At 39.6% G+C, this 15,996-nt stretch overlaps 1 protein-coding gene and 2 pseudogenes across 1 annotated transcript in view; 2 read left to right on the top strand and 1 right to left on the bottom strand.

The window, feature by feature from the left end:
- LOC109677106 (alcohol dehydrogenase 1C-like) overlaps positions 1–271 on the top strand; it is a 30,146-nt gene extending 29,875 nt beyond the window's left edge. The window contains exon 9 of the mRNA XM_020153253.2: positions 247–271. Coding sequence (XP_020008842.2) covers positions 247–271 — 25 coding nt within the window. The remainder of the gene's footprint in view (positions 1–246) is intronic.
- Positions 272–5,683: 5,412 nt separating this feature from the next.
- On the bottom strand, positions 5,684–10,762 carry LOC109677104 (actin-related protein 2/3 complex subunit 5-like protein pseudogene; annotated as a pseudogene).
- A 114-nt stretch (positions 10,763–10,876) lies between these two features.
- Positions 10,877–12,343, top strand: LOC109677107 (N-lysine methyltransferase KMT5A pseudogene; annotated as a pseudogene).
- Positions 12,344–15,996: the final 3,653 nt, after the last annotated feature.

Raw genomic sequence — 15,996 nt, 5'->3', positions numbered from 1 at the left:
ATGCATGGAAATTTAAATGGAAATCTCACATATTCTGAGTGAGTTTAAGATTGGAATAAACCCAAGAGAGAACCAGAAAAGGATGGGTTGCTCTTACATTGACATGACCTTCATGCATAGGGATGGGAATATTGTGTCTGAGAATAAGGTAGACTTTAACAGAGAATTATCAAATGTTTCATTTACTTACATGGAGAAAGTGAATTGTGTAAATGTTAAAACAACATGTTCTCTGTCCTATTTCAGTATCCGTACTGTCCTGACATTTTGAAACCATACTGATGCCTTCCCTACCAGCAGTTTTTTGACTCCTCCATGCCACAGCATCTGGAGAACCTGCCACCAAGAATTCTGTTCTTTAGAGATGTGATCAATAAATTACTGGTGCAAGCTTCCAAAAGAAACAAATCTCCATGAAGTGGTTATTCAATCAAGCGTGTAAAATCCAAGTGAGAGTAATTGAACACCAGCTGGGAAACTGAGGTGTTCAATTGAACTAAGCTTTCCTTCTTCATCATTTTCGTCACTTTTCCAATTGAGGAAAGATATCTGTGTAACTTTTTTCTTTTTTTCTATCTTTTTAGTTACCAGTTACTCAAGGAGGGAAACTTCTTTGTCCAACATACACGTGACAGGCTACTGTGCTTGAAGCTTTCTGCCTCTAACTATGTCTCCATTTGATGTTTTTTTCCTCTTCATGAAATGTATCAAAGCCCTAGGATAAAAGCCACCGCACAGTAAAGGAGAGCTCTGGTAGATCCGAATTTAAAAGCAGAGAGAATTGGGCCAGGAATGGACCCAGTGCTGGAGTGGTTGCCATGATACGCAGGGCCCTGGGATCAATGCCCAGCATTAAAAAAAAAAAAAGATGAGCCAGAATTTCCAGAATTTCTAAATCCAAGGTGTTTCTTAGTAACTCAAAGGGAATGTCGCACATTCCCATGCAGTGAGCTGTTTTATATAACCTTATTGGCAGTGAGTATATAAGCGTTCTTCTAAAGAAAGCAAGCATCCTGCTTTATGTGGTGATAACTCTGAAATACTTCACACCTCCAGCAATCATTCACAGACAACACAGAGTAACAAAGATGAACTCTGAATCAATTACATATGTACTAATTTCACACAAGATTCTCTGGGACTAGAATGTTATCTTGACAGAATTACTAGAATATTACCCAAAAGTTAAAGTGAGAGCCAGTCTGTATTTAACAGATACATACTTCCATGCCTGATTATTCAGGGTGGTTAGGAAATGATTGTTGCACTTCTGACACTCTATTAAACCTCTATTAAACATTCCTTGAAAATTTTAAGCTTTACAGTTTCATCAAGTTACATTAAACTCTGTCTACCAAATACCTAGAAATAGTAAGGAAGAGCCCTTGGTATAATAAGAGAAAAAAATGCTGAGACAGAAATAAAATTAGAATGGGAGAAGAATTGCTGGGGACATGTACTATTCTGACTAGATGAATGCTCAGGTATGTGGTCTTACATTTCTTTTTTCATTCACCTAAGACTTGGGATAAGAAGACCATTTGCAGAGCACTCTCACCATTAAGACAACCCAGAAGTTGCTAATAACTCATAAGGCTAACTTAGATCAAAGTTTTTTGAGAGGGAAGAACTGGTTTCTGCATCCAGGCTTGCTCCTTGAAGTATTTGACATGTTAATAAATAACATAGGAGCATTATTATCAAAGAGAGCAGGTAAGAGAGATCTCCAGATAATTCCTACCTACATACATGTAAAGATATTTCTCACTCAGAAAGCAGCAATTCACAGATCTCTAGATGTCTCACTGAAATATAACTACAATTTTGAAGCAAAGATATTTTTAGTTGGTTGTAAATGTAAATAATGACTACCACCTCAGTGTCACCATGTTGCAGGGAGAGTAGGAGGAAGATGGTGTGAAATAATTTAAAGAATAAGGATTTCTTCTGAATATGAATCCAAGCCTCAAGGAAATAAAACCTAGAGGGAATCCCTTTGTCAACAGAAGGGAATTCAGAGACTTTTGATTTTATTTTTTTCTTTACAAAATATTCAAACTCCAGAGACTAGCAGGAAGAGTTTGGAGGGGCTGGTGGCCATTTTTTCATATTTGCTGCCTCTTCTTTCTTAATGGAATTTCACAGAATATGCTCCTTGATCTGTGAGCACAAGAGAGATATGAGGCTCTCTGATCTCTTCTGCATCTCCCCAATAGTTTATAGGAAAGGAAGCCAGTGAAAAGGGGGAAGAAATAACAATTATCTCCAAAACTAGTACTTCAGGGAGAGTGGTGTTGCTTAATGGAGAGTGGCAAGATTTCATTCTGCTGTTAGGTTACTACCTAATGTAAATGTTTAATCCTAAATTTAAAGTGTGAGGAGGGATTGGATAAAAGGAAAATTGAGGGAAGGCACTCTAGACCAAGCATTCAGAATGAGAAACCAAAACATTTTAGGAAATGCAAACATTTAAGTATTGATATCCTATAAATTTCACAATGGGAAATATCTGGAGTCATATAAGAGATTTCTGAGCTCCTCGAAAGAAGTTTAGATTATATGTTCTGGGAAATGGGTGCTCCATTAAAATGTTTCTGAAGAGACTGATGATGTGGTCAGATTGGCACATTAGAAATTAATTTTTGCAAGCCTAGGAGAGGGAATTACAGGTGAAGAGGAGGACACTAAGAATGAGCATACAAGGAATCAATGAAACAAAAAGTTGGTTCTTTGAAAAAATAAGTAAGATTGACAATTAAGTAACTTAACTAAATGGAGAAAGAAGACCAGAATTAATAAAAATCAGAGGTGAAAAAGGGGATATTACATTATAGGCACTAATGAAATTCAGAAGCTCACATGGGACTATTTTAAAAACTTACACTCCTCTGAACTGGAAAATGAAGAAATAGATAAATTTATTGACACATAGGATCCACCAAAATTGAACCAAGAGAACATTAACAACTTAAACAGAGCTATAATAAGTAAATAGATTGAGGCAGTTATAAAGAACCTCCCAATGAAAAAAGTCCAGGTCCTGATGGATTCACTGCTGCATTCTACCAGACTGCTAACCAGAACTAAAAAAGCAGGTTTCCTGAGTGGGAGGAGAGTCTCTCACGATCTGTGTGTTTGATATCCCTGATTATTCTCGTTCCCTGTGGTCATGCATTGGCATCTGCACATTTGAAGAAGTACTTATTCCAGTTTTCACAGATTGGCTTTTTCTGGGAAAGCCCTTTAACAATAAGTCCTTCCAGAGATTCTGTCTGGTATAGACCATGGAAGGGCTTCGTTCTGGAATCATGAACTGGACAGCCTGTTGCCTGGTTCACCATGTAAGCGGGCTTCTAGTCTGGATTCACTTGAGTGATCCTTCGATTATATCTTTAGAATCCGGTCTCCCCAGGAACCAGTCTGAAGCCCATGTTCACTAGGCCAGTGTGGTACTAGGGCAGGTCTGAAGCTTGGGGCTACTGGGCCATTGCAGCGTTGGGACAGGACTTTTGCGTGGTGGGGTGGTCCTGAAGTGGACTAGATTGGAGATTGAGTTCACCCTGGAGGCCTGTAGACTGGAAATGTGGGATCTGGGATGGGAGACTCAGTCCACAGGTACACTTTGAGGCAGGTGGGGACCTTACAGGTGCTGAGTTTTACTATGGTAGGCACGATATTGTGGTCCAAGGCAAAGTACTGTGGTCTCTCCCCTCTCTCTGCCCCACATAGGTGCTGTCTCTTCACGTTGTCCTGCCTGGGCGTTGGGGGAGGGATGATTTGGAAAATTCAAAACTCTCCTACCTACTCCCTTCAATGCCCTTTTCCTAATTTACGGTATTGTAATCCCTGTTCTGTTTTCTTTAGCACTTGTGAAGGTGTTTTTATGTGTCGATAATTGTTCAAATATTTTTCTGTATTTCTGTGACAATTGTTTGAGAGTCTTATTTTACCGTTTTTGCCATGCTAGATTTCTTTCTACTCGGCACTTGTGTACTTTCTGATTTGGGCTTTTCCTACACCATTTTGGATGGCTTGACTTTTTTATAATTTCATTTATTTCCATTTTGGCTTATTAATTAAAACTTTTGAGTTTTTAAAAAGTTTAGTGCTTGCTCTACAATTTACAACATACACACTTTTTACAGTCTATCTTCAAATAGCATTACATCACTCAACAAAATGTATAAAAATCTTCCATTTTCTTCCTCATTCTTTGTGTTATTGTCATACAGTTTATTTCCAAAAGTGGTGTTATAAGGCTTGCTCTAAACAGTATCTTTTAAAGTACTTTTAAACTGTTTTAGCATTTCGTTTTCCTCATTTATCTGTGTAGGGTCCATTTTCCCTAAAGAAACTCTTGCAACATCTTTTGCCTTAGAGGTGTGTTTGAAATAAATTCAGGTTTTATTTTTCTAACAATTACTTTGTCTCCATTTTTGAAATGTATTTTCACTGAGTGAAGAATTATGGGTGGGCACATTCTTTTCAATATTTTTTTGTCTTCTGGCTTCTATATTTTCTGATGGGTAGTCTGCAATAATTGCTACCCTTGTTTCTCTACAAACATTTTTATTTTCTCTGTCTTCCTTCAATATTTTCCTCATCTTTAATGAGCATGATTAGGATGTGCATGGTGAGTGTTAGTACAACTTCAGACTAATAAAGATAAATAGAAACTCTTAAAAGCTTCTGAAGACAAGTACAAGAATGAGGATGAGGGAGGAAGGGGCAGAGGGACAAAAGGGGAAGTGAGTAATGTGGGCAAAAGTTAAAGAATGCAAGCAGCCATGGAAGGTGAAAAGGTAAGGAAAGGAGACTTTTCCAGAGCCTCTGGAGAGAGTAATACTCTATCATGATCTGGGTTTAATACCAGTCATACAGACTTCAGACTTCTGAACTCCCAAACAGAAATAGAATAAACTGGTGTAGTTTTTTTCAATTATTAAATGTTTGACAGTTTATTAAATTAAATAAGCTCCAAAATTACATACAAATCAAAAGAGTAAGAAACAAAAGTAGTTATTCAGGAAAATGTCTCTGCAGCAGCTAGAAGCACTGTGGCTTAGGTTCCTGCACTGGTGTGGCAAGAGGACCTGTGGATTGCCATGCTTACTCCTCGGGGATAGCTAGGCGGAGACACATGTCTACCCTCCTACACTGACTTTCCAGAACAGTCCAGCTCTCATCCATTGCCATCTCATTCACTACCACTTTTTACTTATAGGAAACACATCACAATGTACATACTAATAAGCCAAGAGCTTTATTGATGCAGCAGGCACTTAAACCTGAGAGCAGCCTTCTCTGAGAAGACAGGATGTCTGTACAAACCTCATGTTTTTGCATTTCAAAAACACAAGTTCTCCCTTTCACCACAACCTTGGATCCACACCTTCCCAAATCACTTTCCCCATTTTAAATAGGCAATGCACACAGGTATACCTTACTGAAAATGGCCAGTCACTGGAGACAGTCAAATATCAGTTCTGCATTATTTTGTAGACAAAGGCAGAGATTCTCAGATACTGCAAAGGACTAAGAAAATAGTAAGACAAATTCTCCTTCTACTTGAAAATCAAGTAAATTTCAGAAGATATGTGTCCTGAAATATTTAGTTGGGAGTTCCTAGGAAGATGGTTCATTGTCATTCCCTTCTTAACCAGCCTGGGTATCCAAAATTCTTTTAAGGTAACATCAGTCTTTTTAAAACAGTCTTTCTTGTTTTAAAAACTCTTATAATGGTGTCTAGACATCCTACAGTTAAGGCCTTTTCATTCCAGTGGAGTAACACTGTACTGTTATTTTCTGTGGACTTCTCAAACCCTTTATAAATGTACTTCATTAACAAGTCAATGCCATTTGTATCCAGTGACTGTACAGCCTGCTCAATTTCACTGCTCTTAAAGTATGTGAGCACTTTCAGCACCACGCCCTGGGCTGGTTCCATCATACCTTGATTATCGGTGTTAACTGGAGAGTTCCACAAGGCCTTATGGAATTGACAAAGCATCCCCTTGCCCCAGGAGTCCATCCACCTCACTAGGATGTGGGCCTGGCTCTCTTGCCAACACAGCCCCCTCCTCTTGCTCATCCATAAATTTGTTCTCGTCAAACTCGTCAATGTCCACTCTGCTCTGGCCCAACCTCTACTCTGCAGTGCTCCAAAAACTTGCGTAGTTTTAATGTGGCCAGGCAGTGTGAAAAGTTTGTTAGAGCCCTCACAGGAAATCTGTACAGCAAGTGTTCCTTAGATGTAGAGAAAACTAGGTCCTACTGTGCAAGCCTAATCTTCCAGGGAATTTTTCTAAAGAGAAATTCACAAGATATTTGTCATCTGCATGTCTTAAAAGGAGATTTAGAAAACAGGCAATGCTAGGGGAATTTAATTTTAATGGAAAACTAAGCTAAGCTAAATTTTAAGCCAATATTTAACTCTGGGGAAAAAACGGCACTGTTCAAGTAAAGAGAAATAAGCATTCCAAATGACATAGCTAATTCATAATAGCACTGTCATAATTGTAATAATGTAAACTACTCTATTGCTTTGATGGGAAATGGAGGTGAAGTAGGGCTTTTTATAGCAATTCCTGCCTCCAAGCCTCCTCCTCAAGTATGGGAAGCTACAGAAATGCCAAAAGAAAACACATATGCCCACTTCATAGAGATGAGGAGATAAACTGCAAAATAATGGGTTTCAAGAGTTATAAGCAGAAAAAGCACATTATAGTGGACTACTGAAAGACACCAGAACACTGATCTCTCACAAATTTGTTGAAATCAGTATACAAAGGGGACTAAGGTAGAAAGAAGAAAAATAGAGGGGTTGAACCAATTCAGGTTTTAATACATACACACAGGAAATGTTACAATGAAAGTTCCTGTATAACTATCTTAAACAAAAATACCATTTTTCAAAAATGGAGAACAGGAAGGTAAAAGAGGTCCTGTCTGGAGGTTGGTACCAGTGGATGGGGGAAGGATATAAGAAAAGAGGGTGTAGAAAGATGAATGTTGTGGGAATATTATGTAATCATGTATGCAAATGGAAAAATGAGACATATTGAAACTATTTCAAGAATGGAGGGAGATGGGATAAGGAGAATAATGGAGCAGGTCAATTCAACAATGATATATTGTAAGAACTTTTGTAAATGTCACAATATACCCCCAGCACAACAATAAGATAGTGGGGAGAAATGACCCAAACAATGTATGCACATGTGAATAAATGAATTTAAAAAATAAAAGAAATTAGAGGGGAACACCCATTGTACTCATTGAACATAGAGGAAATGCTCTCCTCTCCACATCCAGGATGAAATTTGGGTTTTAATTTTTCACACTTATCTGTTTTCTCCATTTTATTGAAGTTTTAATTTGAATAGACCTCTTTCGCTCCATTTTTCTCTCCTTTTATCTTTCCCTCTCCTCTTTCTTCCCTTCCACATCACCACTGTTCCTATCTCTTCCCTACAAACCATTCACTGAATAGTTTATTATACCAACTTTATTCATCACTCCCTTCCTTTCTATCCCTGTGCTATACCTGACAATAGTAACCTCTTCAACAGTGACTGAAGTACAACTTGATACACATTAGTCTCTTAAGTCCCTGTGACCCCAATATCTCACACCTGTTCTACCCATCTCTCCACCCACTTCTTCCTCATCTGCTCAAGTTTTAATCTCTATCCCAATAACTTTTACTTCTACAACACCCTTCTGTTTACAGATAAAAATGCCAAGGTCCTTATATATCATGTCAGTAACTAGTCTGATATTGAATCCGTGAATTGCTATGGCTAATTTATATCTCCAGATCTGTGAACAGAAATGATACAATAACCTAGCTAACAACCAAGATAGCCACAACATAGAAATTAAGACCATGGAAAGATAACAGAGTTGTGAGTAAAACCCCCAACCAACTAATCAAAAACACATGAGCAAATCTCAAAATAGAAACATGGGTAATAGAGGAAGGCAGGGATTATGGTGTCTAAAAAAGCTAACAATCACACAACAGAGGATTTGTGGATAGGGACAGGAGGAAATCTCAGTTAACAAAGTCAAAAGAATGATGATAAAAATGTTTAAGGAAATTAAAGAGGACATACAAAAGTAACTCAATAAATTTGAGGGGAATACAGATTTTAAAAACTCTAGAAAACACAGATACAACTAAATGAACTCAAAGAACACATATATGAACCTCAGAACAAAACCAAGGAAATTGTTACAAAAGAGATAAATGAAATAAAGAAGGCAATACAAGATGTGAAAGAAGAGATTAAGAAAGATAAGGAAAATCTCAGAAAAATATCAAATGGATACCCTGGAAATAGAAAGTTCCTTGAGTCAATAAAAAATAGAGTTGGAAGCCACTCTAGTGCACTGGAATAAGTCAAAGACAGAATTTCATTATTTAATAACAATACTGATATTAAGGAAAAGCAGATGAATTCATAAAGAAAAGATTGAAGAATTATGAAAGGAATACACAAGCATTCTGTGACTACCATCAAGAGATGAAATCTACAAATCATGGGCATTAAAGGAGAAGAGGTATCAGCCAAAGGCATAAGAAATATAATCAACAAAATAATAGCAGAAAATCTCTCAAATCTTGAGAGATACCAATCAGGTAAAGTAGGCCTCTAGAATACCAAACAGACATGAGCAAAATAGAACCTTGAACCTCTCTACAGCATACTATAGTTAAAACAATTAGCACAGAGAACAAGAAAGAATACTGAAGGCTGTAAGACAGAAAACTGAAATAAAATACAAAGGCAAACTTATTAAAATAACAGCAGCTGTCTCAACAGAATTTAAAGGCAAAAGGACATGGAGTGAGGTATTTTTGAGCACTGAAAGAAAACAATTTCAAACCTAGAATACTCAAACCAATAAAGCTATTATACATAATTGAAGGAGAAATAAAAACTTTCCATGATAAACAGAAACAAAAATAATATATGATCACTAAACTGGTACTCCAGAATATAGACAAATGAATCCTAAACAGAGAAAATGAAAATAAGCAGTCACTAAAAGGATGGGAGTAACAAATCTAAAGAAAAACAGCACACAAGAAAGTATAGAATAGCATAGAATCAATTGCAGACACACAAACTCTTATACACCAAAATGAACCAACTGGCAGGAATCACCACATACCACTCAATTTTAATACTGAATGTTAATAGTCTCAACTCACCCATCAAAAGTCATCATTTGGCAAGACCAAAAAGGAAGATCCAAAGATTTGTTGCTAAAAAGAAACCCACCTTATAGAAAGAAACAAATATTGCCTTAGGGTGAAAGGGTGGAAAAAGATTTACCAAGTAAATACCTGACCCCCAAAAGAGGAAGGAGTAGCAATATTTAGGTAAACTAGACTTCAAACCTAAATTAGAAGAGACAAAGAAGGTCATGTAATACTAACAAAATGAACAATGTATTGAGAGGAAATAACAATTGTTAACTTAATATGCTCCCAATATTGGCACATCCAATTTCATTAAACATATACTACTGGACTTAAAAACACAGACAGATCCCAACACAGTGATATTGGGAGAGACTTCAATACTTCAGTATCACCAATAGATAAATCATCCCGATTAAAAAAAATCAACAAAGAAATTCTAGTATTAAATGACACCACAGACCAAACAGACCTGAAAGACATCCAAACATGCATCCAGCAAAAACACATTATACATTCTTCTCAGAAGCCCATGGAACTTTCTCCAAAGTAAATCATCACAAGCATGTCTTAACAAATATAATAAAATTGAAATAACCTCCTGCATATTACATGACCACAATGGGATTAAAATAGAACTCAACAACAAAAGAAACAGTGGAAAATACTCAAACACCTGGAGACTAAAGAAATGCTCCATGAGCAGTGGGTCATCAAAGATTCAAATTAATAAAAGTAGTAATAAAAAAGTGGAGATTACAACAAATAACTATTAAATCCAAAGATCAATTGTGACTACTTCAAAAAAGTATATTCAAAAAATTGGATAATCAAGAAGAAATGAATAAATTTTAAGATGCATATGACCAAACAAATTTGAACCAAGAGGATATTAATCACTTAAATAGATCTATAACAAGTAAGAACTTAAAGCAACAATAAAGGATTTTCCAAAAAAGTCCAGGACCTGATTGAGTCACAGCTGAATTCTTCCAGATCATTAAAGAAGAGCTAATACCAACACTCCTCAAACTTTCCCACAAAATAGAAAAGGAAGGAACACTGCCACAATAATTCCATGAAGCCAGTATTACACTCAATTCGAAACCAGGCAAGGACAAAACAAAAAAAGAACTCTTTAATGAACTTATATCCAAAAACTCACTTAAATGAGGTAGACCCTAAAATTCTCAATAATACATTAGCAAGGGCGCGGGGCTACCGCAGGCCATGGGGGAAGGGGGCGCCATGGGGCGCCGCCGGCCCTTCCCGGGGCGGCACTGGTGGCGGCAGCAACAGCAGCAGCAGCGGCAGCGGCAACACTGGTGGCCGGGCCGAGGCGAGGGCGAGGGCGCGGGGCGCACCGCCATGGGCCTGGCTGGGCTGCAGGTGGGTGTGTTGGGCCCGGCCGCGCGGGGGGCGGGTGGCACGCGGGGCCCGGCTGGGCCGGGCGGAGGGAGGGCCACACAGGTCCTGGCCCGGTCCGACCGGCCGGCCCCTGCCTCCTGGCTGCGTGGGCGGCCCACCACCGCCGCCGGGCCCTCGAAGCATGGCTGCGTCGGGAGGCGCCTTCGCAGCGCCGGGACCGGGCGGTCCCGCTCCCCGCCCCGCCGCGCCCTGAGCGCCCCCTCCCCCGCTTCCCCCGGGTCCCCCTCTTCAGGCAGGAAGATGTCCAAGCCCCGCGCAGTGGAGGTGGCGGCAGTGGCAGCGACGGCCCCGGGCCCGGAGATGGTGGAGCGGAGGGGACCGGGGAGGCCCTGCACCGACGGGGAGAACGTGTTTGCCGGGCAGTCAAAGATCTATTCCTTCATGAGCCCGAACAAATGCTCTGGAATGCGTTCCCCTCTTCAGGAAGAGAATTCAGTTGCACACCACGAAGTCAAATGCCAGGGGAAACCATTAGCTGGGATCTACAGGAAAGGAGAAGAGAAGAGGAATGCCGGGAATGCAATAGGAAGCACCCTGAAGTCCGAGGAACAGAAGGTCAAAGACGCCAGGAGAGGTCCCCTGGCACCTTTTCCAAACCAAAAATCTGAAGCAGCAGTACCTCCAAAATCTCCACCCTCATCATGTGATTCTACCAATACAGTGGGCGCCAAGCAAGCCCTGAAAAAACCCCTCAGGGGCAAACAGGCCCCTTGGAAAAAAGCTCAAGGGAAAACGCAACAGAATCGCAAACTCACAGATTTCTACCCAGTCCGAAGGAGCTCCAGGAAGAGCAAAGCTGAGCTGCAGTCTGAAGAAAGGAAAAAAATAGATGAGTTGATTGAAAGCGGGGAGAAAGAAGGCATGAAGATTGACCTCATCGATGGCAAAGGCAGGGGTGTGATTGACACCAAGCAGTTCTCCCGGGGTGACTTTGTGGTGGAATACCACGGGGACCTCATCGAGATCACCGATGCCAAGAAGCGAGAGGCTCTGTACGCACAGGACCCCTCCACTGGCTGCTACATGTACTATTTTCAGTATCTGAGCAAGACCTACTGCGTGGATGCCACTCGTGAGACAAACCGCCTGGGGAGGCTGATCAATCACAGCAAATGTGGGAACTGCCAAACCAAACTACATGACATCGACGGGGTGCCTCACCTCATCTTCATCGCCTCCCGAGACATCGCCGCTGGGGAGGAGCTTCTGTATGACTACGGTGACCGCAGCAAGACCTCCATCGAAGCCTACCCATGGCTGAAGCATTAACGGTTGTCGACGCCCCGCCACCCCTGCAAAGGACAAAGTGCCCTCAGAGGGAATGATTTTTTACACACTTCCTCTTTATGGATTACTTCAAATGTTTTTATGAAGCATATTAAGATGCCTTTTCACTGTAGTATTTAAATATCTGTTACAGGTTTCCAAGGTGGACTTGAACAGATGGCCTTATATTACCAAAACTTTTATATTCTAGTTGTTTTTGTACCTTTTTTGCATACCAGCCGAAGGTTCGTGCTTCCCGTGCATGCAGTCCAAGACTCGGCACAGGTTTTAGAAGAATGGTCACCATGAACTAGGAGGCCGGGCGAGTCTATGCCAGGACTGCCCACACTGACGTCCAAGGTCAGGCGGCTGCGAGGGCATGCCCCACGCCCGTTGGGCCTGGCTGGACGTCTCCAAGCTCTTGTTCTCCTCTGTCTCGACAGGTGACGTGCATGAATGTTTTAAAGGGTTTGCAGTAAGCTAGTCTTCCCTCTGCTTCTGAAAGCTTACTGACTCTGGCCGCATCGGCTGAGCGCACACTTCTTCCGCAGGCCGCTTCAGGTGGGTAGGAGCCAGAGGGCCGGGAAGAGCACTGCTTCCCACCCGCGGGGGCAGGCCTTCCTGAAACTTGGTTAATTCTTTATAGAAATGTGAACACTGAATTTATTTTAAAAAAATAAATAAAAAAATAAAAAGCAAACAAAAATCAAAAAAAAAAAAAAAACCACAGAAAACAACTTACATGTATATAGGTCTTGAAGTGAGTGAAGTGGCAGCGTTGTTTTGCTTTATTTTGGGCTTTTAGTTTTTGTAGAGGAGATTTGAGATGGTACTCTATTCTAATCAAAAATAAAGTTTTGTAGTGGGACCAGAAATTACTTACCGATACCCCCACTCACCCGCCCTGATGCCAAGGCCTGCAGTGTGTCAGACCATCAGGTGTCCTTCTGGTGAAGATGCAGCCATGAGCTGCAGTGTGAGCCTGCGAGCCCAGGATCCCTACCCTAGTGAACATGGCAAGCCTCAGGAAGTCACCAGGTGTGCTGGGTGCCAGCAAGGTCTGGAAGCCAGGAAACAAGGAGGAGCCTCAAGTTTTCACCTACAGTGTGATAAACAGGAGAAGGTGGCTTCCGACTCTGTCCCTAGGGAGTTCAGGGCTCAGGAGCTGGAACCTGAGCTCCTGCCCACCTGGTCCAGGTAAATGTAAACGCCAGGTATAAGGAAGGGCTCTCGTCCTTGGTCCTCCCTCACCCCACCCTGGGCCTCATGACGGTGCTACCTAAGAAAGTCTTCCCCCTGCCCGGCTAGCCTGGTCAGTGGTCAGCGAGTTGGAGGAGGATCCACAGGAGTGTGTAAATGTGAAATGAAATGTCTTGGTTGTACCTGTTTGTGGTTTAGCTTTGTATTTAAGCAAACAAACAAAGAGGAAATAAACTTGAAGATTATTTGTCATCATAAAAATGAAACAGAAATTAAAATATTTATTGCCCGGCGAGGCCAAAAAAAAAAAATACATTAGCAAACATAAGTCAGCAACATATCAAAAATATCATACACCATGATCAAGACAGTTTCATTCCAGGGAGGCAAGGATGGTTCAACATAGAAAAATCATGAAATGTAATACAGCATGTTAACAGAAGACAAAAACCACATGATCATCTCAGTAAATGCAGAAAAAGCCTTCAACAAAATTCATCATCCTTTGACGATAAAAGCTCTGATGAAACAAGTAATAGAAGGGATATATTTCAGCATAATAAAGGCTATATATAATTATCTGTAGCCAATATCAAACTAAATGGGGAAAATTGAAACCATTTCCTCTAATGTCAAGAATGAGACAAGAATAGCCACCCTCTCCACTCTTATTCAACATAGTCTTGGAATTCCTAACCAGAGCGATAAGACAGGAAGAAGGAATTCAAACAGGAAAGGAAGAAGTCAAACTATCCTTATCTGAAGATGACATGATCTTATACCTACAAGTACCAGAAAACTCTGCCAAAAAACCTGTGAGAATTCATAAACGTCTTTAGCAAAGTAGTAGGATATAGAATCAATACACAAAAACTCAGTAGCCTTTCCATACACCAACAATGAACAGACTGAGACAGAATTTAGGAAACCAATTCTATTTACAATAGCCTAACAAAATTAAATACTTGGAACAAACAAAAAACTGAAAGACCACTACAACAAAACTATAAACCCTGAAGAAAGAAATTAAAGACTTCAGAAGATGGAAAGATCTTCCATGCTCTTGCATTGGCAGAATCAATATTATGAAGACAGCATATTGACAAAAGTAATCTCATATTCAATGTAATCCCAATTAAAAGTCTAATGTTATTAATCACAGAGATTTTTTAGAAAGCAATCCTAAATTTCATATGGAAATACAAAAGACCACATATAGCCAAAACAATGCAAAAAGATCAAATACTGGAGACATCACAATACCTGATTTTGAACTGTATTACAGAGCTATACGAGTAAAAACATAAGGTACTCTCACAAAAACGGACCTGAAGAGCAATGAAACAAAACAGAAGGCACAGATATGAATCCATGCAGCTGCAAACACCTGATTTTTTTTAAAGGCACCCAAAACATATGATGGAGGAATGACAGCCTCTTCAATCTATGTTGCTGGGAAAACTGGATATCCGCATGCAGAAAACTGAAACTAAGTCCATGACATTCACCCTGTACAGGTATCAAATCAAAGTGGATTAAGGACCTTAATATAAGACCTGAAACTGTGAAACTAGTGCAGGAAAGAGCAGGGAATGCACTGGAACATGTAGACGTAGGCAATAACTTCCAAAATAATACTCCAATGATTCCACAACTAAGAGAAAAATTTACAAATGAGGCTACATAAAACTAAAAAGTTTTTTCACAGCAAAAGAAATGGTCACCAGATTGAAGAGCCATCCCATGGAATGGAAGAAACTCAGACAAAAGATTAATAACCAGAATATACAGAACACTTAAAAAACTAATCTCCCAAAGAAGCAATGACCTAATGAAGAATGAACTGAACAAAGCTTTTTCAAAGAAAAAGAGTACATCACCTCTGAGCATTGAGATACCCTGTGAATAGGGAGGAAAAAATATACAAAAATCTGCCTCAGTGACTTCCTATCACTAACCCAGGTTAGGTAGAGAAACAAAACAGAGCCCAGGGATCCATGGCCATAACTGCATCATTAAACCACATTCTTCTTTTGACAAAAACCTTAGAATGATGAACAAGCTTATAGGTTAAAGTGTCCAGGAGTAACTTCCTCTGTAGACCAGCAGCAGGAGATGCAGACTGATTGTATTTTAACATCATTATTTTAATCTTGACAAACCACAGATAAATATATTAAAATCACATTATGCTAGATGAGGTAAGACTTTGAAATTTTTGGCTTAAATTCTGATGCCCCTGATAACATTTTATTAGACTTCATTAGCTTATATACTAGGATTATGTAGACAATTTGCCTAGGAAATTTAAAACAATAAGAAAAATATATATAATTGACACAGAAATCCACATCCACAGGAAGCAAACTATTAAAAGTAAAGTGTTGGTTATAATGTCTTTCAGTCACATAATTTTTTTGCCAATGATACAAAATGAAAATAAGTTTTTCATTGAGTGTTCTCCTGAACAAATAATTGGACATATATTACTGAAGGATAGAGTGATATTTCACTATTTGCAATATAGTTTGCTATTTTTGTCTTTATTTAATTAAATCTCATTTGTTTAAAACACAAGACAGTACCCATTGTGCTGGTTTAAAGACTAAGTGCAGTTTGCTCCATTTTATATGAATCTAGGTGGGCTTTCTTGGAATGCATACCATACAGCCTTCCTACTGGGATAATTGACCTACAATTAATAGGGCATTTTAAGAAAGATGCCTTCACCTTTGCAGCCAGACATATAAAACTACACATCACCTCTTCCTTTACTATTAGAATAAGTTAAATCCACTGTTTTTTTCCTGTTAGCATGAGTTATTTATTTATTTATTTGTTGTGCTGGGTAGGGGTACTTTATGGCATTTACAAAAGTTCTTACAATATTA

The sequence above is a fragment of the Castor canadensis genome, chromosome 9, assembly GCF_047511655.1.
Source record: "Castor canadensis chromosome 9, mCasCan1.hap1v2, whole genome shotgun sequence".
In the NCBI taxonomy this organism is placed as follows: Eukaryota; Metazoa; Chordata; class Mammalia; order Rodentia; family Castoridae; genus Castor; species Castor canadensis.
The sequence above is the reverse complement of the archived record's forward strand: the minus strand, read 5'-3'. Positions and strand labels throughout refer to the sequence as shown.